This window comes from Lytechinus pictus, chromosome 2 (assembly GCF_037042905.1).
Source record: "Lytechinus pictus isolate F3 Inbred chromosome 2, Lp3.0, whole genome shotgun sequence".
NCBI classification, from domain to species: domain Eukaryota; kingdom Metazoa; phylum Echinodermata; class Echinoidea; order Temnopleuroida; family Toxopneustidae; genus Lytechinus; species Lytechinus pictus.
This window is the reverse complement of record NC_087246.1, coordinates 53,150,675-53,176,751: the sequence shown is the minus strand read 5'-3', so window position 1 is coordinate 53,176,751 and position 26,077 is coordinate 53,150,675. Positions and strand designations below refer to the sequence as shown.

Here is a 26,077-nt window from a genome sequence, read left to right as displayed (position 1 = left end):
AGGCTGAAGTTTAACAAATAAAATGCCGTCTTTTGTGATGTTGACATGTTGTGTGGAATGAGCCGAGTCTCGTTCTGTCATCTGACCTGTGTTTCTTAGGAGGAAACAGTTCCAAGCTTCAGTAGAAGTCTGTCTCAATCAACGACCCACTGACGTGACACTTACACTGTGTACTGCTACAAATACAACTACATGTACAAGCTAATTGAGCTGATTTCGCCTAGGCCTACATAACACCGGTACGTAGATCTACTACAGGCGGCTGCACTCGGACGAAAGTGTTGTATCGGTCTCGCTAGAAACAGCAAGCAAGCGGATGGAGTACCGGTATAGAGTATTCCGTGCAAGCTTGTTAATCATGCATGCAAGATGATACCAAGACTAGACGTACCGAGAGCTTGAAAACTCACCCGATGAAACCGCAAGATGTCGCTCTTTACGTTTGAACTTTGAATAGCGTTTGACTAACTAGTCACGAAAGACTACTGAAAATCTGAAAATCGACACCGGAGCGCACGTATACGTATATGACTGTTTCTTTATTTAGTAAAAAAAAAGTCATATCATTGCGAAAAATACAATTCTCTCATTTTTATCAAAAAATATACAAAAGATATATAATATAATTGATCAAGAGTGTTTATCTATAAGAATGAAATTAACCCAGCAGGTCAAAGTATTTAACGAATTATTCACTCGGTTTTTTTTTTTTTAGTTTCAGTTTTTGTTTCTTGATTTTTTTTATTATTATTATTTTTTTTTTTTGGGGGGGGGTTTACTATGGAATTTATACAAGAATGATGGAATTCTTTGAACGGTTTGGTTAACCAAACAAATCGGAACTCTTTTGATATTATCAGGGGCGGATCCAGCTTTTTATAAAGGGGGGGGTTGGGGTGGTATGCAAGGGAGCGTAGCGACCGAGTCCAAGCGAGCGGAGCGAGCGAGGGGGGAGGGTGTGGGAGGGGGGTGTCCCCCCTCCCACAGTAGGGAAAATTTTTGAAAATCTGTGTGAAATAAAATTACAAGTTTTAAAAAAAAGATAAGATTTAAAAAAATGGTCCCCGGATTTTTTTTTTTTTTGGGGGGGGGGGGTTGCAACCCCCCAACCCCCCCTCTAGATCCGCTTCTGATTATATATATATATGTATAATTTCTTTACTTACTTACTTTTATATATACAGTATATATATATATTAGATAAGTCGAATGAAGTGTGTATTCAGATCCTATATAATACCGATAATCTGATTAATGAGAACAAACTGAAAACTGATTAGAAACCAGTACATCTTTGTCAGTTAATTTTCACCCCCCCCCCCCCCCCACACACACACGCACCAAAACATATGACTACAATGAAGAAACTTATTGGCTAGTCTTCAGGCACAGACCCTTGGCTTTCGCAATACGCAAGGTGCATAATGCAGAGTCTGAAGTGGTGAGACTAGATATGTACTATGTACTTTGGAGTCTAGTCTCATAGAGATGTAAGCGTTATTAGTATATATCTCTATGTCTAGTCTTCACTCTATAGACCTGTTATTGGTCAAAGTGTCAAATATTAGTCTGTGCTTGCAGACCATTTATTGGCAGGAGATCACTCTACAATAGGTCAGTTCATGAAACAATAACAATATTATTCCAACAATAATTAGCAATGGTGTATACCCCCCCTCACAGCATTGTCCCGATGTTCGAGTCCTTCTCCTGTCTATATAACTCCAATTTCAAAGGTCTGAGGCTCCTTGTTTTTATAAGATTTTATGTTTTTTTATAATGATGTAAATGTTTATGGAAAAACAAAATCTTTAGACATTGTAGTGATTCTCACGATGCTTCAACTCTCAATGTTTCCCCCTTTTCCCCTACATACTGCCATCTGTTGTCCTGTTGATCCGCGCAATATAGCTCTCTTTCTCTTTTATTTTTCTCAGTCATTCGTCTTCACTGGCGGATCCGGGGGGGGGGGGCAGTGGCGTACCTAGGATTTTTCACAGGGGGGGCAAAATTGGCCGCCCAAAAATTTTACAAGCAAAAAAAAAAAAAAAAAAAAAAAAAAAAAAAGGGGTCATCAATACAAAATACAAAATAAAGATTTTCGTACCAGAAAAAATTTGACAAGCAAAAAAAAAAAAAAAAAAAAAAAAAAAAAAAAAAAAAAAGGGGTCATCAATACAAAATAAAGATTTTCGTACCAGAAAAAATTTGACAAGCAAAAAAAAAAAATAAAAAATAAAAAAATAAAAAAAAATAAAAAAGGGGTCATCAATACAAAATACAAAATAAAGATTTTCGTACCAGAAAAAATTTGACAAGCAAAAAAAAAAAAAAAAAAAAAAAAAAAAAAAGGTCTTCAAAATCTCGTCAGGGGGGGCACAGTGCCCCCCTGCCCCCCCCGTAGGTACGCTAGTGAGTGGGGGGGGCAAAGCCGGCCTGTGCCCCCCCCCCATAGGAGAGGCAAAATCAAAACTTGTAATATAAAAATGCCGTTAAAACTGAAAAGTGCCATCCCCCTTTGGCAGTGAAGTGAAGACCCTTTTTTTTTGCTTGTCAAATTTTTTCGTGGACGAAATGTCCTTATTTTATGTTGTAAAAGTTTTTTTTTTTGCTCGTCGAATTTTTATTTCCTCGGGAAAATGTGCCCCCCCCCTTTCGGAAAATCCTGGATCCGCCCCCGTTTATAATACATACAGGGGCCACGGAACCGGGGTGGGGGCTGGCTTTCAACCCCACAAAATCGTGTACAAAGACGTAAAAATGACCATAAAGATTGTGATATTTGGCATGGTCAGCCTAGCTGCCCCCCTTTCAAAACAGTTCCGCGGTACATGTCAAATAGTAGGCTATTATTTCGGAGTTCTATTTTTTTCAAAAGGGGATTAAAACCAAAACTATTATTATTTTTTATGGAAAGAGACAAATCAAACAAATATGTGAAAGTTTGAACCAAATCAAAAAACAAGAACAAAAGTCAGGATTTCTTATTGTGACACAAAATATCAAATTGGCCGCATTATAGGCCAAGTGATGTAAATTCAGTAGTCAGGATAACTTGTCCGTTTGCACCAATACACAAAATGACTGAAAAGTTATTTCTCAAAAGTTTTACAACGAGTTATACATTTTCTCTTCTCAAGATGAATGTTTCTATGTAGTAAGGTAAAAGGAAATCGCCTTTCACGAGAAATTGGGAATTTGGGGAAGTTTACAGTCAAAATCATCTATATCAGCCATAACTTTCTTCTCTCAATCGCCAATCTGTTACATAATTATTTTGTCTATGTCGTCTCATGTGTGTCGATCCCGGGGGGGGGGGGATATGTCCCCCAAAATTTCAGGTGGGGAATGGCCTGTATCATCCCCCATTATTTCGAGAGCATGAAAAAAAAACAGTATATATCTTCAGAAAAATCGATAAACTTATTGAAATACATAAAATCAATAAAAATTGACAACACAGAAATAAAAGAAAAAAAGAAAGAAAAACAATATTCGTTCCCCAAATCAGTTGATCGTATTTTTTTTCTGAAGTGGACAAGTCTGTTTTGAATAGGGGAAGGCAGGACAAGTTGAGCCACCAGCCCCAGGCCGATAATGAATGAATTGTGCTGATGTCATGTATTGATGACCCATTGCATAACCCCATAACCCCACCACATTGTTTTCAACTTTGAAACAAAAAGTACTTTTTAGAGGGAAAAAACCAATTTCAGGCAAAAAAGTATAAAAAAAAGGTATGAAATAGAAAAGTGCTTTCTACACACACACGTCTTTAGATATAATAAAGACATAAGAACAACATTGTTAGTCCAGGTATGGATCTTCATTCTAAATGTCATAGTCTTTTACATGATGGATGCATAAAAAATGTGGATGCAAAATTGTCGCATTGAGTTCGGACTGGGGCAAGTTGAGCCATGGTAATTCTTATGGTAATGCATATAAAAAATTAAAAAAAAAACTTAAAAAGCCATCGATATGCAGGCAGAAAGGAGCAAATTTACGTGACTGTTTTTTTTCCTTTTAGAAGATGTAAGTATTTATAGAGAATTAGACTTTAAATAAAAAAATTGACATGCTGGTCCTTCCCCATACATTCTGTAAATAGTTTTTGTGACTCAACTTACCCTAGAAGGGGCTCAACTTAACCCACAGATGGGGCAAGTTGAGCCATTTGACATCGTTTTTTCAAAGGTGACAATGACTTTCAGTGTGGGGGTAGAAAGTTATATATACAGGTGAAAAATATTTCAGAAGTATTAAATTTTAAGGCAATGTACTTATTTCTACAAGATTATTAATCATATCAATTCTAACATGCAAAAAGCAAAGTGTCACAACTTACCCCGCCTTCCCCAAACAGTTAACGCACTCATCTGTATGTGATAAGTGAGCTTGCCGATATAGGGAATTTTCATGAGCCATAAATGTTTAGGCCCTCTCTCACTTCGATGTTGCATAAAAGATAAATAGTTTTAACAACAAATGCATTTTATATGTTCTTAATAATTGAGCATAAGTTACACAGGATGGGAATATTATAGCGTCATAATTTTTTGATAACATATTTTTTCCCTTGGCTCACTAGAAGTGAGATCAAGATCAAGTACTAGTATGGCAGAGTTTGCGATGACAATAATGGCCGATGCAATTTATATCACTTTTCAACTAAAAAATTATACACTCTAAATTACAAGGAATTGTAAAAATAAATTCATTACGGGGATGAAGAGTGACCAGTCGATGTTAGGATTTAAAATTAATCCTTAAAGATTTAAATGTTAATCAATTTTGATTTAAAAAAATCAACCTTTAAGATTTGAATTAAAATCTTAAGGATTAATTTCAAATTATGATATCGACTGGTCACTATTGACAACCGTAATGGGTTTATTTTTAATCATTGTCATTTTAGAGTATACTATCCAAAAGTAAGGAGATATTAATGGATGTGGATGAAAGGATGCACAAGATAGTACGTAGCAGAGTTTAAAGAAAATGTGATGTATATAAGAACTTGTGAAAGTGCGAGAGAAGAGAGAGGTGATGAGAAAATGAAATATTATACTGTGTATACCAAACTAAAAAAAAACGAATGAAAGGAGAGGGAAAATGAGCAAACGTTAAACAGAAAACTACTTTCCGTCAATCACCACTATAGATCTCGCTGTATTTTTTCTACAAAGAGAATGCTGATATTGATTATGAGGCCTATTGTGTGTTGTAATGTTTGGTAATTTAATAGTGAAAGTGGACTACAATATTATGGCCTAGAAAGTGATTTCAGTATGCTCTTAAATTCGATTTTCGCATGTCAATTTCTTAAAAAGTCCCTCCCCAACTCGGTCGCTTCGCTCCCTCGTCGGGACTCGGACACCAATCATCTCCCCAAATCATCACAGGAAATCGACATCTATATGTCTACATTTAAGCCTACAATATTTTACTGCTTATATAGGCCTACTTCTCTGACGATGAACGCCCCCGGGGGAGGGGGGGGGGGGGCACACTCCCATTCACGAGAGGATATCATGCCTACCCCCCCAAAAAAAAACACGTAAAAAGGGTCTCTTTTTAAAGATCGGGCATGTTACGTACGTAACGTAATACGGGTGTCAAAAATACTGAAAAAAGTACATATTTCACAAGGAAATCTACATGATTACGGTCCAATTTACAAGGGTATAAAAAAGACTAAAAATGATAAACTATCGCTGTACTTCTTTATATAGTCATTGCAAGGATACCGTTGTGTTTCCAATAGTCTTGTTAAGGGCAGGGTTTCACACGCCAATACTTGCTCATTTTCAGAACATGGAAAATAGTTGTTTAGGGTGCTTTTCGAAACCACATGCATGCGCATGATATCCACTCGTCAATGGAAGTGCCCCCCCCCCCCCACCGCGGGATGAACAACACAAGCCGACATACAAATGTGTGGAAATAGAAATAAACGATATACATCTATAGAAGCAAAAATGAAATAAGATGTGGGTGCGTGTTTTGTCCACCAAAAAATTGACCTTGGGAAATGTTCTCTATTGTTTTTGGTAATCTAGTGTTCACTTATAATGAATGACGTGCCTTTACTGACGAAACACTTCGTGACAAACTTTTGAACCGTTGTCACGTACCACTCATCTACAAATCTATATTATTTAGATGACTGCACATTTTTTCTTGTATAACGGAGAGCACACAGTGCCCTCATTACGACGTTTCGAAAAAGTGCTTTATGATTACACAGTAAAAACGCTGTTTCGAAATTTTATACAACGATGTTTACTATATGAACCTTACAGTAATTGTTTAAACAGTTTAAACAAGTGTTTAAAATATTAAACAACAAAGTTTAATTTTCAATATCTAATCTTCAATAAATTAAACATGATTGTTTAAACTGTTAAACAACTACTGTAAGGTTCATATAGTAAACAGCGTTGTATAAAATCTTAAACAGCGTTTTTACTGTGTATGATTATTATAGGCCTAATTAAAAATGCAAAACGTGAATAAAACGTAATTAAGAAAAAAATTACACAAAAGAAAGTAGGACTGGTGTGTGATTGGTTCAGCTTTTTATCAGCCTCCTCCATGATTTTGGTCTATGTTGTTTGCTGTTATTAATTTTACTGATTCCTTCCCTTACAGTGTACCTCACAAAACGACAAACATTATTGTTGGAAGTAGAAAAAAAAAAAAAAAGAATGAAAAACGACATGAAAGGAAGTAGGACGGTTGCGTCTTTTGTCCACCAAAACCTTGCTCCCGGGTCAACAATGTTGAATATTTCTCTTTGTCTACTTTTTTCTTTCAACCAATTGTTCATTTGTTTGAATTTTAGGGGCGATGGAGGTTCACTGGTAAAACTCTTAAAACAATTTCAATAATATTTTTTGTGACGAACTGTTGTCACGTCCCACTCACCTAAGGCCGCACCTTTGTATAACGGAAAGCGTAATATTGTGACCTTATTATGACTTTGACGAGGCAAAGAACTTAGATCATTCAAGTGATAATGGTAATCTAAATGAAGAATAAAAAATAAAAAGGATAATTTGGGGAAATGGGGTAAAAGGGAGGGGATGAGAAACGTTGTGTGATATTATCAATCATTATAGAAATGTATTCACACGCAGGGGCGGATCCAGCCTTCGCCAATAGGGGGGCCCGGAAATTTTTTTCAGCCATATTTTCCCCGATCGGCCGCTCGAAGATGATTTTTTTTGTTTCTTTGAAGGGGTAGTCCTAATAGTCACTTTTTAGCTTTATTCTCATTAAGCAACATAAAATATATAATATCATAATCCTTATTCATATAGTGCGAGTGCGAAGCGCGAGCTAATTTTTTTGAAATCTTATGTATTTTTTCCTAAAATTTGAATATTCTGGGCAATGTTTCTTATCCTGAAAAATATGTGTATGCAACTAAATAATTACTACGAACGCGAAGCGCGAGCAGAAATGAACTGATTGAAAAGGTACCTGTTAAAGACTGCATGCAGTTAGCCATGAAGACGTTTCATATTTTTAAAATCAAATAATGCGAGCGCGAAGCGCGAGCTGAAATTTTTTGACATTTTTACTCAAAGAATGAAAATTCTAAGAAAAGATTGTAACTTAAACAGAATAGGTATATAACTAAACAATTGATGCGAGCGCGAAGCGCGAGCGGAAAATTTCGAGATTTAGAAATACTGAACGAGACACTATTCATGTTTTGTAAATCGTGAAAAGGATGAGTAATTGGGGATCTTCCTTACATTAATAATGTGAGCGCAAAGCGCGAGCAGAAAATTTTTATATGCGTTTTCAACTGATCGAAAAGGTACTTTTTAAGGACTGCCACTATGAATACGTTACACATTTCAACAATCAAATAATGCGATCGCGAAACGCGAGCTGAAAAAAAATTGACATATCTACATAAAGAATGGAAAATATATATAACTAAACAATTGATGCGAGCGCGAAGCGCGAGCGGAAAATATCGAGATTAAGACCTAAACACGGGACACTCTATTCATGTTATGTAAATAAGAAAAAGAATGAGTAATGGGGGATCTTTCAACATTTATGATGCCAGCACAAAGCGCGAGCAGAAAATTTTTGATATTATGATCTGAAACTAGATAATGATTTGAATAGAGAACAAGTTGAGTATCGAATAAACATGCGCGCACCTGTTTCATATTTAGACCTAGAATAGGCGTTCTAAATACATCTTTTGTCGTGAAAATCAAAGCGAGCGCGATCTGAAAAAAGTGTCAATTTCAGCTCTATATTTTAAGCACTTTGTAGGAAAATTGTAAGGTGGATATGGATTGCACTTAATAAAGAGCTGATATTTTTCATTATTACTACTTTGAGTTTTGACATATATAGGACCGGCGCATCCTTAGGACATGTCATATGGAAATGAAGACTGTCTTCCTATTCCTCTTGCTAAGTGCGAGATGAAACAAAAGGGACAATTCAATTATTGAATTAATATCTTATTCATTAATGCCTAATGAGAGCGCGAAATCTGATGATATGATGGCCTGAAAACTTGACATTTCAAGCATTTTTGTAATTATAACTAGAATGCATCAGTTAATATATTATAAACCATTAATGCGAGCGCAAATTGCGAGCCTAATTTTTTTATACACTGTCATGAAAAGGGGATTTTAAGTAGTTTGTTGTATAATTAATATTGAGACATACATAACTCGCCAATCAAAATGCAAGCGTGCAGCGCTAGCTGATAAGTTTTGACAATCAGACCTGAAAAGGGATATTTTGAAAACTTTATGGAATACACGAAAATAAGGTACCTGATAAATCAAAATTTGCGAGCGCGCAGCGCGAGCAGAAAATGTTAATATTCAGACCATAAAACTGACATTTTTACAGAGCACTTTCTCAAAATCAATTTTTAAATCACACAAACTAATGAAAGTTCAATTTCCGAGATGAAATATTTTTTGTTTGTATATTGACTTCCAAACTTGATATTTAAACCCCATATTGAACAAGATATGTAAATCACCTAAAAGGCAATGCGAGCGCAAAGCGCGAGCGAAAATTTTATATAGTGACATGAAAGATTTACTTAATCATTTTCCAAATCTTCCCCTCATCTTATTTTATTCACTCGATTTCTTCCTCTTATGCTTCCCTTATTTTTTTCTCCTCTCTCTTCCCTTCTTTTTTTTTTCTTTCTTTCCCCCTTTTTCCTTTTTTTTTTGCTCCGCCAATAGGGGGGGGGGGGGGGAGCCGGGCCCCTCGCCCCCCCCCCCTGGATCCGCCTATGACACGAACTTCCTCTGAACCTATTGAAATCTAAGCCTAAAAGAAGACAGGAAATTCGGAAAATAAAATGTGTAAACAAAATCTGGTATTTTTATGTCATGTTGGGGACTAAAAATCCCACTTAATTAAAGATTGTAGACACGATTCATAATTCTTTTCAATTTTTTATGACACTTTGAAACTTTAAAGAAATTAAAGGGTTGGTAAAATCGTGTGCTGCGGTTGAGGGTGGATGGGTGATGTGGGATTACAAAAATGTTCCAGTATTTCATTTTACAATCTCGACCTAAACAAAATCCTTCTTCGGCGCGACCGGTTAGGCGGTGATGCGTCACAGTTTGCTCAATCTCGAGATTTTAACCCGATCGGCCCTCTTCGCGATTGTAATCCCGAGTGCGTCTGCACCTGCGAATTAGCGGGATAATTCGTAAAATAGCGCGCAATAATAATCCCAAGTTGACTTGGGATTGTAATCTCGAGATTAATCCTACGAACTATAGCGCGATAATTGCGTCTCCATTACATATAATCTCGAGATTGTTCAGATCGGGATAATTTGCCGGATCAGAAATAGCGCGCTAATTTGAAAACTCGGGCTGGTGCAGACGGCCCTCATTGCACTTATTCTCAGAATTATCGTATGTCAATTCAATATCCAGTGGCGGATCCCCGGGGCGGATCCAGGATTTTCCGAAGGGGAGGCACATTTTCCCAAGGAAAATTTGACAAGCACAAAAAAGGTCCTTAATTGTGTTTGGACGTCAGATATTCCCATTACAATTTTTTGTGGCTCACAAGGGGGGGGGGGCACACCTGTGTATAAACAACATTTTTACATAAAAAATATTGACAATGTCTCTCAAAAGGGGGCACGGGCCGGAAATGCCGCCCGCCTTGGATCTGCCACTGTCAACATCCTCTTTATTTTTATCAGAGAGAACTTGGTCGAAATAACACAAAATAATAGATTCTTTTCATTTGTATTTCATTAGAAACAAATTTTAATACTGCTAGAGATTCTAGAAAAAATGCACATCCATAAAGAAAAAGGAAGAGTAATTATTCACGTAATATGGATTGAATATGATACTATCAAAATCAGTATACTTTGAAAGACATTCTCTATTATCAAATTTCTCTATAAGAATCTACATTTAAAATTATACTCATATACATGTATAATTATAATGATTTTCGTCTATGTAACTTCTTCTTCCCTTTCAGCTGTATGTTTACAGATCATCATGAGCAAAATGCTACAATACTAAAGGAAATCCTTTCCATCATCTCTTCATAATATTGGAATCTTGAATAGGCAATTACGCATACATGAGATTGCTAGAGACATATAATATTACTTTGTCCCACATTCGAAAATCTAACAGGTTTTTTTTTTGGAATCTGGGGCCCGTTTCATAAATGCGTCAACTATAGCTCAACACAAGATCAGTGAACATGCAGTGCTGGTCTGTATCAGATCCATATCCCATGCGTCTGCATTTTATTCAATGTCAATATTGTTCAGCTTGGCATTCCATATGGCGGCGTAATGAGCCAAAAACTTTGAGGGGGTCAGATATGATCGGGAAAAAATAATAAAAAGTTGCAAGCGAGCAAAAATTTTGACATTTTTATTACAAAAATCAAATTTTGTTATATATTTTGACATAATATTCAGGAAATATCACATTTCACCTTCTCTCTTTCCTATTCTCATTTTTCTTCTTGGTCATGAACATTAATTTTGAGGGGGGCGCAATCGCCCCAAGCCCCCCCCCCATCTTTACGCCAGTAGGCGTCGAGGTGGAGTTATTACGCTCTCCGAACTTGTCCCTGATCTGAGCGTTTCGTAACGTTTGAGTGTTTTTTTTAAACAGATATGGCACCATTCATAATCATAATTATACTGTACTAACTCAAGAGTTAAACATAGTTCGAATTCCCATTTAATGTATCCCAAGCTTTTAGCTCCCCCTTCTTCCCCTCTACCTCTCCCGCCTTCTACCCTCTTTGTGTCTCTTCCTCTCTCTAGTCTACTGTCCCTCTCTATTTCACTCTTATCCATTGTCGTTCTCGAGCGCCCTCAATTCATTCTTCAATCATGTCAATTTCTTTATTTGTCCATATTCTCCTCTACACGCTAGAGGACTTTTTCTTGTATTCTTCAGAAATTATTTGCCCCTCTTGACGTAGTTTTCCAGGTAACAGTTTTCAGGTTTCAACTGCTTGTCTACACATTCTATTCCCTTCCCTCACTGCTTCATTGCAGTGGACAGTTTTACTTTATTATACGATGAGTATCTGTGATTCTCTTTTCACATCAAAGACCGATTCATTCTTCAAATTACTTGTTTCATAATGTACATTATATCCTATATTTACAATACAACCAATCTCATTTAATATGACAATTGTGATGAAATAATAAAAGAAATTAAGCATTAAAAATTCGTAATTTAAAAAACATGATATAAAATTGTTCGAATCTACGTATATATCTCTTTAAAGGTCGTGCATGCCAAATAATAAGATAAGAATCATTATAATAGCAATACATGTATCAAGATCATAAAACAATTATGATGACGATACTGATAGTAAAATAATATTTCAAATTGCTCGCACACAATAAAGCAAAGTGAAGTGGAGATGCTATAGATAAATTTACAAAACTCTTTTAACTCCTGGGTGGAGAGTGACAAATTGAAATTAACGTCTTTAATTATTTCTTATAATTGTGGCTGTTAACATCTTTTCTCAGAGTCCATAGCAAGTCGCAGCATCTGCAAACGTTACAGACCCAACACGGTCTCTGATGGCACTTTGGTACGTGGAGCATGGCGACTTGCCGAATCACGATCTTCCGCCAGCTCCGGCGACAATTGCTCCACTATAAATTCCACCCAACCCTGGATTTACTATATCCTACCCTAAATCTAACATAAACCCTATTGCAACCCAAGCCCTAACCCTATATACATCTTAGACGGAATAAAGCCAGGAGCCAATGTCGTGCCAAAAAAAAGGGAGAAACAGTTTTTGGAAAATTAGATTGCTTTGGTTCTGGGTTTGCCCTTTTTCAAGGTCATTGCTTCCCGTCTTTTGAGAATGAGGATGAGAACACTGAGGGCAGCAGACAGTGACGAGAAGACTGCAGCCAGAACGAAAGTGAGCAGAAAGCTACCACTCACATCCTTCAGATAACCTACAGAGATACAAACAGGACGATGTAAATATATTGCAAGAATTATGGACTAAGATAAAATCATATATCCCGTTTGTTTGGTCGAGTGGAAGGAACTTTGTTTGTTATTCATAATTTATGTTCGATCATTTCAAATAATATCGGCCTGAGCCATCCTATGTTAGTTGAATTTTCCTTATACACATCATGAACTGCATTGTCATCTGCAAGATGAATTAGCAGAAACTAATGATTACAAGACCAGGGCTACGTAAGTCAGTCAAGTCAAACCAGGGGTGGATCCAGGATTTTCCAAAGGGGGGGGGGAATTTTTCGGAGGAAAATTTTGACAAGCAAAAAAAAAGGTCTTCAATTTCAAAAGGGGGGCACATCTCGGTTTCAATTATATTTTTACATTACAAATTTTAATTTCTCTTCTCAAAGGGGGGGGGGGCGTGTGCCCCCTCTGGATCCGCGCCTGAGTCAAACGAACCGATAATAATCACACTTTGCTTAACACAGGTTAAAAATTACAAATATGTGACAACATTTAGCAGGACTATAGTACCAATACAAAAAAACAAGAAAAAAGAACAAATCATTTACCCAATGCCAAACTGCCGAAGAGACCACCAAAACCTTCAACAAGGAGAAGCCATCCTAACGAGATTGAATTGGCACAGTCATCGATCACCCTCTGCATGACGATGTTGAGTGAGACAACAGTCCCTGCAGACACTCCGAGGGTCAAAGATGCCAAGACAGCAACCGCATAAACCCTTATCAGGAGCCCTAGGACTAGTGAGGACGATGCCACTAGTATCTGTGCTCCTATGTACAGATGCGTGGTTTTCACATACCCTTTCATCACTATGATGCCATTGGAAAAACGGCCAACGGCTTGGGAAATCCCGAAGGCAGAGAGGAGTGTAGCTGCCTGCATGGGAGAGAGTCCTCCATGCGTTCCAGCAGTGGCAAGGAAGATGCTACAGGTCATGTAGGTACCTGACGAGAAAAATATGGCGACGAGAAGTGCAGCGTGGCAAATTGAGGTTGTCCGACTGATGGGTTTGGCACTGAACTTGCAAAGATTGGATATTCTAAAAGTAGATCGAACGACCTTTGCATTCTCAAGGTTATGATATTCATTTGGGATATCATTCACTCCAGTTTGACTACCGGTGCAATCTTGACAACTCGAAAGATTGTCTTCTCCAGAGACATTGGATCGAGAGCATCTATTGTCCTTTGTCATGGAGACGCCAGACTTGACATCAACGTGATTATCCAAAACTACTAGACCTTCTACCAATTCTTTATTTTCGTCGATATCTTCATCTGAGTCACAGCGACAGTCATCACCATGGGCTGGATTACCCGTTGATGATGGATAACGTTCTTCGTTGTCAGACGATTCACTACGGTTTTCGGCAGCTCCCACAGAAGAGCCTCTATGGTCTTTTGTTTTTGAAGACTCCAGACAGGAAGTAGGTTGTTGGTCAGAGAAAGGTTGTCGAAGCAGGAGTTCATGTGTGCCGTTTTTCACATCATCTTCATCATTGTCATGATTAACATGATTAAGGTCGGATACTTTGCAGTCATCACTGACCACCGGTCTTCGTTTCCTGATGACCTCAGGTTTAATGAGTGCACCAATGACAACAGTGTTAAGCGATATGGCCGAAGCGATCACTAAAGCCCCCCTCCATCCGTAGAAGGAAGCAAGGACCCTGAGAACTGGTGAAAAGACAAAAACCGACACGGAGACGCCTGTAATTGCCGCACCATTAGCTAGAGCATAGTGACGGTCAGAGTAGTACTGTCGAATGGTAGCTGTAGATGCAGTGTAGATGGCACTTCCTCCAATCCCTAAGGACAAGAATGAAACGATAACAAATTGAGGAACAAATAATGATTAATGTGCTTGATGAAGAAAGCTAATTACAGATACCTCTTGATACTGACAGAAAATAAAAATTACAATATTTTCCCAGCTTCGTCTGTTCTTCTTCTTTCTACCCCTCCTTTTATAATGGTTTTCGATGGATCCCGAAGTACAAAGTATCTTCTTACATTCTTCATTTCTCTCTCCTCCCCTTCTCTCGATCTCATCCACTTGGTGCAATTTAAAATGTTTCGTACAGTACTCCATATCATATACAGGTACATGTTTTTTTTTTTACTTTACCTCCAAGCAGACTATATCCAATCCCAATGAACGCAATGTGCCTTGCGAATGCCATGGTGAATATCCCTGCAGACAGCAGAACACCACCTATCATTATTACCGGTCGACATCCTACAACGTTGAGGGCGTAAGACATTATTGGTCCTGAAATCGAGAATAGAATAAAAGTTAAAGAAAAACATTAAAGTACAGTAACGTTCATCATTCCGATATTTGGGCATTTTCCCAATCGATCACTGCGCAGAGAAATCTTAGTAAAAAGCCTTTCATTGACAAAACGGTCTTTGTCGAAAATCGGTGAATCATAACAGCAGGGTCATCCTGGATCTCTGGACAAATCAGATATTTGCAATTTTTCGTCCGGTCCTAATTTTCGGACGATCTGCAATTGGTCTACCAACTGAGGGCTTTCGACAAAAACCTCGATCTCATTGCAGCTGTCCTTTGTGATTTGAGTAGCATTTTCAAAGGAACTGGTGCGTTGTAGAGAGCGTCTGCGTAGCATTGCAAAACTACGCTAATATTCTGCAGACAAGGTTTGTTTATAATCGGGCGATGTCACGCAACCTTTTTGGAAAAAAAGATACGTCAAAGATACATAAGTATGGAATATGGTGTGTGAAAGAAAACGATTGAAAGATAACTAGGTGTAGTAGAAATTCTTGCCCCCCCCCCCCCGTATCAATAACTTCAAAGCTTTCATAATCTAATCAAATCATTAGTCTCTTTCTTATGCACTCACTGTCAGTTAGTCACTGACTAATTTATAATTTATGCATTTGATCTGTTGTGACAATGAGCCATGGCGTCTATGACATAATAACCTGTATGGTGACTCCATAATCAGATCAAATCACCGTTACTCAGTGTTCAAAAAGTTAGATCAATATAAGGATTCTTCAGTTATCGCAGGAAAAGACATTTTAGATTTATAAAATAAATCACACAGACACGTGTAAACCCGTTAGTATTAAGCATATGAGCAACTTTTCTCAAACTACATTTCCCATTTTTGTTAGGATAGTGCATTAAACACTTTTTAAATGAAGATGTACACCATGGAAGATACCCCGACATATTATGTGGTATTCAAATCCTAAGAAAGAAAGAAAGAAAGTGACCAGATGACTAAAAGAGCACGACAGTGATCAAGAGCTCAAAGTCGAGTTCAAATGATTATTTTGTAATCATCAGGATCGTGAGAACAAAATCGGGATAAACAGACGGACAACCCCCAATACCTATGGTGGGCGGAAGCATAATAAAAAAAAAATCAAAACCGAAGGGTGTGTAGCGGAATTTCATAATGTAGAAAATTATCAACCTATAAACAACAACATTCATTTACTTTACTTGCTAGGCCCTACATATTATACAAGCTATATCGTTGTCAGCCTATAAAGTTCTTTAAAGTTAGTGGAGGTGCAGTGGCCGAGTGGTCTCAGGCGCCTGACTATCACTATACATGGAAAAATTTATCCCGGATAGGATCCGGGGTCTATATGTGACTCGGGCTTAATTATTTTCTGTGCTGCAGTCGCATTTCCCCTACGGCGGCCGTTCAGCGAGTCGAAAACAGCCGTTTTGTTCATTTTAATTCAATCCGTCTATAGACTCTATATGTAGCTGGTATATACAAAAATGTTAAAACGGCTGTTTTAGATTTACTGTACGGCCGCCGTAGGAGAAATGTGACTGCACCATAAGCGCTCAGCCAGGCTACCCTGATCGGACACTCGAGCATTCAAGGATCTTTCCTACCAGGTACCCATTTACTACACCTGGGTGGATTTTTATTGTTATAATGAAATGATTTATACAGGGGTGACGTTAAAGGGTAGGCGGTGATGAAATCCTTCTGTTTTTTTTTTCCAAGACTGTAGTGAAAAAAAATAAATGACAGAAGAAAGCAGGGAGAAATAGAAAGAAGACAAAGGACCCAAAGAGAGAAACAATGACGCCAAACTTCGGTCTCCAAACCCTTCTTCTCGGATCATAAAACAAAGTCAGATGAAAGCTTAATTGAAGCCTTTGATGTTGAAAGACTCTAGGGAAACGTTTCATCAACTTTTTGTCAGACTAGTTGTCAAATCTGACAACTTTCCTTGATTCTGATTGGCTAAGAGGCATTGTTACTAGGGGCGGATCTGGCTATTTCTAAGGAGGAGGGGTTTGACCGAAAAATTTGACAAGCAAAAAAAAGCCAAAAAAAAAAGGGGGGGTTCTCTACTAGGAAGGCCATTTGGTACCGAATGAAAAAAAAGTGAAAAGCACAAAAAAGATGTTTGCTCTAAAATAAGGTCATGACTTTTAAAATTTTAAATTTGCAGACCGAGGGGGGGGGGTTAAACCACCTAACACCCCCACCCCTGTAGATGCGCCACTGGTTAATGTACGGTAACGGATAACACAAACTTCTCGGATTTAACGTCCGTCAAGTTCTGTCATGAAAAGACGAAACGCTCCTCAGATCTTTGGCACCGGGGGTGGGAGGGCTACTTGAATTATAAGTCCAAAATAGGGGGCTCTGGAATTAAACTTGTCTCCGGAACGGCTCTAGGAACAACGATTGCTAGAAATGCAATGTTCTGAAACTGACTATATCAGAATTAATATGGGGGTCTCCATACCCGACTGACCGGCGCCGTCCAGCTGAGCAGTTCACGATGGACGCGCACTGGAACGGGGAACCACAAATTTGAGGGTCTCCGCAACGGAAGAAAAAAAAATAAGAATTTCAATGGCTTTCTAAATTGGTGATGCTCTGCATGGAACGGAAATTTGGGCTGATAATGGGGTCTCGAAAGGCGAAGTGTTCCAAAATATTTTGGACACTTGATCTCCTTCCATAGACCGCGGCACATACGTTTCATAGTGTCCCCCTCCCCCGGGCTTTGGCAGTGCATGACTCGGACAAAATGGGGTGATCGTCTGATCATCCGATCCCCACAGTCGCAGGCAATTTTTCCATCACCATTAATTTCTGCATGGTTCTGCATAAGGACAATATATCCATTCGAAAACCTTCAGCGCCGCGTCCCTGTGTTTACATTTGAATGATTTACATTTGTTGATTTATAGAATAATGAAAATGTGAATTTGAATTAAAGATCAGATTATGTTTGTTGTGGGGGTTCAGTAAAAGCGCCCTTTGTTATCAAACCGCCGACAACAAAAGAATATAGCTGTAAATGTTTTTACATACCGGGGGTGGAGGGATCGACCTCACCTCCTTCAACACCAAATCTAACTCTCTCAAAACGAAAACATGGCCTTGAAAGTAATATTTGCATTCCTAGCATGAAAAGAAATATGGCTTGGTTTTGGCCTCAGGTGAGTTGTCTTGTATGGGTCGCTTGTTTGTCTGTCATGATTCTGATCTTTAGAAATATTATATTCACTTATCCTCGATATTTACATCTGACAATAATTCATGAATGTGTTAACAGCATGTGCAAAACTGTCAATAGCAGCAAAATAAATGGATAACTCTTCAAATCATCGGAATGCGTTTAAGTTTACTGAAATAAGGTATTTGTTTATTATAATAAAAGCATAATTGTGTACAGGACATAGTGTCCTGTTTCATAACGAGTTACATCTATGGAAACTACCATAAAGAACATGGCTCAGCAGCCACTCACAATCAAGTTTTAACGTGGTTACAATAATGACAAAGTTACCACAGCCATGACAATTAATTGTTAGACTTTATGAAACAGGCCCCCGATATGTACAGACAATCGGTGCATGTGTTATGGGATCTCTTATCTAGATATTAGGGAGCATCAATAAGAAAAATCCATAAACACATCAGGAAACTATTATATGTCAATATTCAGCAGTACACTCTAAAAAATCGAATGTTAAATCAACATTATTTTGAAAGGTTGGAGGAGTGACAACCTTTTCCAAATGTTACATCCAACCTTGTATAAAACTGAATCCAACATTTTAAGTGTTGGGTAGAACCATTTAAAGTGGTAAATGCAACATTTAGAAAATGTTGTCACTCCTCCAACCTTTCAAAATAAAATGTTTCGTTAACATTTCTGTTTTTAGAGTGTATAACCGCATTCTAACAACTTGAGTTGGAAAATATTCAGCAATAGCAGGCTCGATGTATGGTGAGCTTTTGCGTGCACTCCCAACCTTGTTTCACATTAATTTCCTCAATGCAAATTATAATCTAATGGTGTTGGGTTATAGGACAAAAGGGGTTTGATTATTAGGAAGGGGTAGGAGGCTCTATATGTTCTGTGATAAGGGGCTCTCTCAAACTACGAACAGCTATACGATTTTATTGGATGAGATTTAATCGATAAATCAATGAGGATTCTGCTAGAAGATGGATCTGCATGCATGGCCATCAAAGGGGTGGTTAACTTATACTGCTGCGCTTGATAGATCAAGTGCAGACGGGTCCAGCTCAACTGAGTACATAAGACAACTCGGCCTCGCAAAAATATTAGGTATACAGGCCTATAATTCCTAATGTTTTATAATTTTAATTTTCATTGTCTTCCATCGAATTTATCTTATCATTTTGTTTTGTTTCTTCTGGACAATGGATGTCTGCTACACGTACAGCAAACACGCTGTTTAAAAAATATTTATTTATTCATTTAATTCTGTTTTCTTTAGACAGGGTGGTCTCTCCAGTAGATGAAAACTGGTTTTCGAGAGAGCCCTATTCAACGCTGCTTATTATGAACATTACAGTGGTTGTTTAATAAGTTTTAACAAGGGTTTAAAATCTTAAACACAAAGTTTGATTTTTATTGTCGATCTCTGCTTTTATAGTGTAGTAGTGAGTAAAAGAATTGTAACTGGTAGTAAATTGATTGGAACATCGATCATTGGCATCTGCCACTATTCTGTTCAAAACAAAAATACAAAGTAGAACAAAAAAATATACAAGATCCTTTACAAGATATTTACAGTTTGATAACACAAGGTAAAACAGGGTATAACATATAATTCAATACAAGTAATTTTGAATGGAATGTTTATTATCAAAACTCAAGTCTAGGCTTTTCTATATTAAAAGACCCTCGCTTCGTATAGTTGGATGCTCCAACTGAAATAGAATTAGGATCCGTATAATTAGTCCGATAGTGCTCATATTATTCAGTTCCCCCTTTTTTCGGGGGGGGGGGGGGTGGAGTCTATTTGAGTCTCACCTGAGATGCCAAAAGGAACTACAAACATCGCCAATGTCATTCCGATCACAGCAGTGGTCGTACGAAGGTGTACCGCAACATCATCTATGAACACCTGCAGGCAAGTATGAACACCTGAAAACAACGTGCAGATGAAAAACGCCGTCGCCACCCTCCAGAGCGAAAAGAAATGTTTTAAACACATCATTCCTCGATGAAGGCGACAATTTTCGTTATCGAAATCGACGTTGAATTCACGTTTCTTTGACGCCCCTTAACCGTTATAGTATCGTTGATCACTGATTGGACGTAAACAATATATGCAGGTCCCAAGTCTTACATGGTCTCGACGGTATAGCTCTTCTATTAGCAGTGTAGTAAAATAACACGAAATCATCATTACGGTGTATTAATTTCGATGAAAGTTACGTAATCTTCGCGCACCGAATTCGCAGAGCGGCAGCATGGTCGAGTGATTTTTGTAGCCTGTAATTAGTCGTTTCGCGCGTATTTGACACAGATGCTTGCACCGTGCAACGATGCACACAGCACCCTAGTCTAGTTCTAGACGATTTTAAACGAATCTATTTGCACCGATATACGTTCTATTCCGTGCGTACGCCCAACCGAGTGTGCGCGCAAAACCGAGAACCTGTACTCCGATTTGCACCGATATACGTTCTATTCCGTGCGTACGCCCAACCGAGTGTGCGCGCAAAACCGAGAACCTGTACTCCGATTTTCTCGGAGTACAGGTTCTCGGTTTTGCGCGCACACTCGGTTGGGCGTACGCACGGAATAGAACGTATATCGGTGCAAATAGATTCGTTTAAAATCGTCTAGAACTAGACTAACCAAGGAGATATCACTCTCCTTGGACTAACAGCACCCGCGCTCTTGACCGAAGAGCCGACCCAACATTTACACACAAACTAAGGCCTATACCTCAGGCATATAGCTCTATGCCTCAGGTATCTTTCCTTGCATGCACACACCAGTTAGTAGCTCCATGCACACACCAAACCCCATCTCCCTGGTATACACATGATACATGTAATGATATAAGCATGATAAGAGGGAAATTGTTCTCTGACCATCGTGATCATTGTGTAGGCCTACAAAATGTAGGCCTACAAAACATGCATGCTAACTGACTACGGGACATGCCAGCCAGTACCAGTTAAAATAGTCACCGTTTTCCCCTAAGGGATATTATGATTCATGTGGTATTGGACAAGTCATGTAAGTTTTATAATTTCATAATGTTCATCTGTCTTGTAATTGATGATCCTGATAATTCCTTCACTGTGTCAGTGAACTGCATCAAGGACGTACTCATCATTTTTATATAGTTTTTACTGATTTTTATTGTACATTTCAATCTTATGCTCCCGTTGCTTTTACCTCTGAATGTACGCAAATAATCTTCAATATATCACTGTGTGCATACCAGTACACTACTACCCTTTTTACACAGGATTTTCTTAGCCCCGGACTATCGCTAACCCCGTACTATCCTTAACCCCGTACTATTTTTTTCCTTTTCACACATGCCAAATTGTTATTTCTAACCCCGGATAAGGAATGCTTGCTTTTCAGACACGAAACTCGCTAACCCCGGACTAGTGGTTTTTGTCGATCATTCGTATAGTACAAGTACTTCACTCGTACCTTTTTTACACACGCTAAAATTTCCTTAACCCCGTACTATAGGTGGGGCCAAATTGCCATTTAGCCCCACCTATAGTACGGGGTTAAGCTTAGCCCACTTTCGTTTTACACTAGCGATCTTAACCCCGTACTATATCGCTCTTAGCACCGCAATTGCTGGGATAACCCTGCTTTTTTGCAGGGCCAAATAATCCCGTACTAAAGGTGGGGTTAGCCCACTTTGCAAAAATGCTGTGTAAAAAGAAAGTGGGCTAAGCTTAACCCCGTACTATAGGTGGGGCTAAATAGCAATTTAGCCCCACCTATAGTACGGGGTTAAGGAAATTTTAGCGTGTGTAAAAAGCGTATAAGTGTAGAATGAAAGTTCACATATCGGATTCAAAAGTTTACGTGAATGACGGCTGTCATAATTAAACGCCTACCAGTCGTTTTATTCAGCTTGGCAAAACTGATGTACATGTTCTTTTGCTAATTTATAACAAAATGGCACGGTAATAATCTAATCGGCATGGATAGATCGGATGCTAATAAAGTTGAAAGACAAAGTATCGTAGTTTGCGGAAATCCTTTTGTTTTGGGACAAATCGCCGGGAAGGGAAAGAAGGGGGAAAAGCTCGTGGAATCGTTCGCTCTCGCTTGTTTCTCATAGGTTTGCGTGCAAAATCTCTGTGAACCGTTGGCAATGTGCAGCGCTCTCGCTGTTATCGATTCACTCTGCACTGTGGTGACCTCATTTTATTACATGTTTGCGTAATGACGATTTATTTCGCGTGATTTTGCTACACTGATTAGTTCTCTCATAATACCATCGACTTCCTGCTCTAATGATAGTCAACCATAACTTATCCCGCTTTCAGACTTACCAAGACCTACCATCATGACGTACAAATCTGGAATCAAACGCAACCGACCGTCATAATTCACACACAAAAAGTTTTTGATTACCAATCAATCCATATACGCAATAGCAGTGCCAGGGTATATTGATAGAGGGGGGGGGGGGGGGGGTATACCAAATTGAATTCAGGTGTATATTCAACACTACTCAGGTCCTACTTGAAAAACAACGGGGGACGCCCCTTTCATACGGGTGCATGCCAGCTAATTCTGCACAACTCGGCCCCGCCGAAAAATTGGGTGCCGTGTTCTTCAATCTCTGATAGCTATTATTTTGTTGACAAATGTTTGTTTTCTACTATTCAATTGATTTGTGTATATTGGTAACAATCTTACCTAGTTTATGGTTGGGATTATGTTTTGCAGTGGACAACTCGGGACCTAACTTTATGATTATTATTTTTATTTATTTATTCCACTTTAAAAACAAATAACATAATATACATAACAAATGTATTCATAAACAGTGTATCAATGATCAAATTAACTATCATGGCTATCTAACATAAGTATTTAACACAATTAGGTACACTACAAAATGTAAAAAAAGGGAGGAGCCTAAATAAAAAGCATAGCTTGTAGAAAATTAGGCTTTTCGGTGGAGCCGAGTTGACTCAATTGCAGATTTTTTCCTGGACCAGCTCATAATGGTTCCGTATCATTTGCTCCGGCGACAATTGCTCCGCTGCAAATTCCACGCATTAGTATTGGAATGGCCAACTTCAACACTAGATTTAGACTATAGACGCAGCAATATAAAGTCCGGAGCCGGACCGAATGTCGTGTCACCGTTCATAATGTATACGTCCGAAACTTCGGAACGATAATTCAATTCAACATTATTTTATTTCCAAAGGCATAAGCATTAATACATTCTCTAAAATTTGTATTACAATGGAGGAAAGCTTGTAACGAGTGCACTGTGACATACTAGTAAACACAATAAAGACATAATAAATTTAATTTAAAAAGGACTGGGGGAAAAAAACTTCCATACAAAGTACAATAAATTACATTTTAAAGTTTCGCTTTATTTCACAAAACAGTTAAATGCACATCCTGGTCAGTATGCAAATGATGAGACCGATGGCGTCATCCACTATTTCTTTTGTATTTTATTACATGAAATATTCTGATTTTCTCCTCCCTTAACATGTGGAATCAGCTTTATTTAAGTACCATATAATGGTTCAGTCAAGTTGGCCCTTATCAAATATGTAAATAAAAAAATGAAATATTGTATAATTCAAACAATAAATAACAAAATAAATAGTGAGTGAGGGACATCATCGACTGTCTCATTTTGCAAGTCACTGAGTCGTGCATATAACTGTTTTGTGAAAAATAAGCAAAACTTTAAAATGTCATAACTTTCTCATTTTACATCCGATTTTGATGAAATTTTAACATTGTGCTAGTTTGATTTTTCTTTATTTATTCACATCAAACATTTTCTCGGGTGGACTTGACCTTTAATCAATCGTCAAACCAATCAGAAAATCCCTCAATCTAGGGACCGGACGTATGAAGTTTTTTTTTCTAAAAGGACAAGTCTACCCCCAATAAAACGTTGATTTTAATAAAAAAGAGAAAATCCAACAAAGGCATTACACTGAAAATTTCATTAAAATCGGATGTAAAATAAGAAAGTTATGACAATTTTGTGTTTCACTTGATTTCACAAACGGAGTTTTATGCACGTCCCGTTCGGTATGCAAATGAGGGAACTGCATGACATCACTCACTATCCTATTTCTTTTGCATTTTATTACATGAAATATTCTAATTTTCTCCTCATTGTTCTGCATGTGAAACAAAGTTTATTCCTCCCTGAACATGTGGAATTACCATTGTTTAACATTATTTTTATGGTCAAATCAAGTTGGTCATTATTGTGAAATCTGTAAAAATTGAAATATTGTATTATTCAAACAATAAAAAACAAAAGAAATAGTGAGTGAGGGACATCATCCATTCTCTCATTTGACTAAATATTATTGTGCATGTGTTATTTTGTGAAAAATAAGCAAAACTTTATATAATTTCATAACTTTCTTATTGGATTTTGATGAAATTTTCAGAGTTAAGCTTGTTTGATTTTTCTCTATCGATTCATATCTACAATTTTTTCCCCGTTTTTTTCCCGTTTCGGTCTTGTTTCGACCAATTTATGCTCATTTTGTGAAAAGGAAGAAGAAACGTATGAACATCTATTTTATACTTGTGAATTTTCAAAATCACTTTGGGATCTGTGTGCAAGAAGTTTAAATTTTGAAATAAATAAATTTAGTTGGCAGGAAATTCTTTTCGGGAAGCAGGAGAAAAGTAAGGGTAAATATCAATTAATGAATCATGTCTTGATTTTAGTTAAATATCATATTTACAAAAACCGAGAATTAAAAAAACCTCCTTCATTGAATGAAAAAAAATAGTATTAGGGGGGATCAAAGAGAAGAAAAGAAATTATCAACAAAGAGGGGGACTCTATTTCTCTAAATGGGAAAACTTAAATATTAGACCATTTATTGGAGCCCAGAGCCAGTTCTCCACCGGATAGGGGGTGGGGGTGTTTTAGGGAGGGTCGGGGGGGGGGGGGTAGGGTCCAGGGCTGAGTTTGTTGTTGAGATTGAATTTATTTGAGTGAAGAGGCCGAGGCGATGGGTTTAAAAAATATATGCTGATGGCTTCAATTCGTTTAGGTTTTATTAATGATTTATTTTTGTGTATTTGGAAAATCTCTTTTTTATGTTTTTATTTGACACTGAAAAAAATTCAATATGTTGAATTTATTGTAGAAGTTTATTCTTAATGCATATTATTATCATCAATGTTATTTATAATTATGTATTGAAAGATGTCTGACATTGTGTTTTATTGTAACATTCAAGAAAAAAATTATGTTTAATTTATGAGTTGTCAAGGTATTTATCAATTTGTAAAGACATCAAACTTCTATTTGTTATATATATTTATTTTGTATATGAATTGAAGTTGTCAATAAAAACTACTTAATACAAAAAAAATTGGGGGTGGACTTGACCTTTAGGTTTTATCTTACGATACGAGAACTTTCAGATTGAAAGTGAGATTAAAAATCGGAATAGAAAAATGAATTTACGTTACCAGTGACGGAAAAGCGAGTGAAAATTGATATGGATGCGTCCATATCACTCATTTTCTGAGACCATTTTCGGAGGAATTGTGGTTGGAAGAGAACAGATAAGCAATTCGTTGGTATGTACATGTATATTGGAAGATGAAAAGAACACGAAAAAGATTTTCTTATTTTCTCCTATTCATGTTATTATTATCTAACTCAATCCGGGAACTCAACATGTTGTGTCGGAATACATTTTCCTAAGAAATATCATGATCTAAGAAGACAATCTGCACCTCGAGATAGTTGCGAATGTTTTGTGCACAAAATATAAAGAAAGTTGTGCATGTCACTTTGAAGCAACACTGCCAATTTGAGGATCGCTAAAGAAAGTAAATAGATTTTTTTTATTATTATCATTGCGTATCTCTCTATCTCAACTTTTCCTTTCTCAAAGATTTCTTCCTCCTTTGAGCATACACACAAACAATTAAAGGAAGTTGGCACATTTCATTATGGGCCATTGAAAGCCTTATTCATCGTCTATTTTGAAGGAAACTGATCATAAAAACCATTGT

General features: G+C 37.5%; 1 protein-coding gene across 2 annotated transcripts; it reads right to left on the bottom strand.

Annotated features, from left to right (window-relative positions):
• Positions 1-10,275: 10,275 nt before the first annotated feature.
• LOC129253990 (monocarboxylate transporter 13-like) lies at positions 10,276-20,889 on the bottom strand. Of its 2 annotated transcripts, XM_064095148.1 has the most exons (5): positions 20,830-20,889; positions 19,856-20,133; positions 14,673-14,816; positions 13,091-14,353; positions 10,276-12,505 (listed from the first exon to the last, which is right to left on the bottom strand). In XM_064095148.1, exons 2-5 carry the CDS (start codon positions 20,040-20,042, stop codon positions 12,348-12,350), a joined length of 1,752 nt encoding a protein of 583 aa, XP_063951218.1. In that variant the 5' UTR covers positions 20,043-20,133; positions 20,830-20,889; the 3' UTR covers positions 10,276-12,347. The 2 variants fall into 2 exon arrangements, with proteins under 2 accessions (XP_063951218.1, XP_054748408.2); XM_054892433.2 differs by lacking the exon at positions 20,830-20,889 and having other exon boundaries at positions 19,856-20,544.
• Between the last annotated feature and the right edge of the window lie 5,188 nt (positions 20,890-26,077).

Bases quoted from the DNA above. Each gene is read 5' to 3' on its own strand.
- LOC129253990 (XM_064095148.1), bottom strand. From the start codon at position 20,042: ATGATGTGTTTAAAACATTTCTTTTCGCTCTGGAGGGTGGCGACGGCG. The intron at 14,817-19,855 runs GTGAGACTCAAA...TCTCGATTTCAG, and splicing joins AGTTCCTTTTGGCATCTCAG to GACCAATAATGTCTTACGCC. The intron at 14,354-14,672 runs GTAAAGTAAAAA...TCTTGTCCTTAG, and splicing joins TGGATATAGTCTGCTTGGAG to GGATTGGAGGAAGTGCCATC.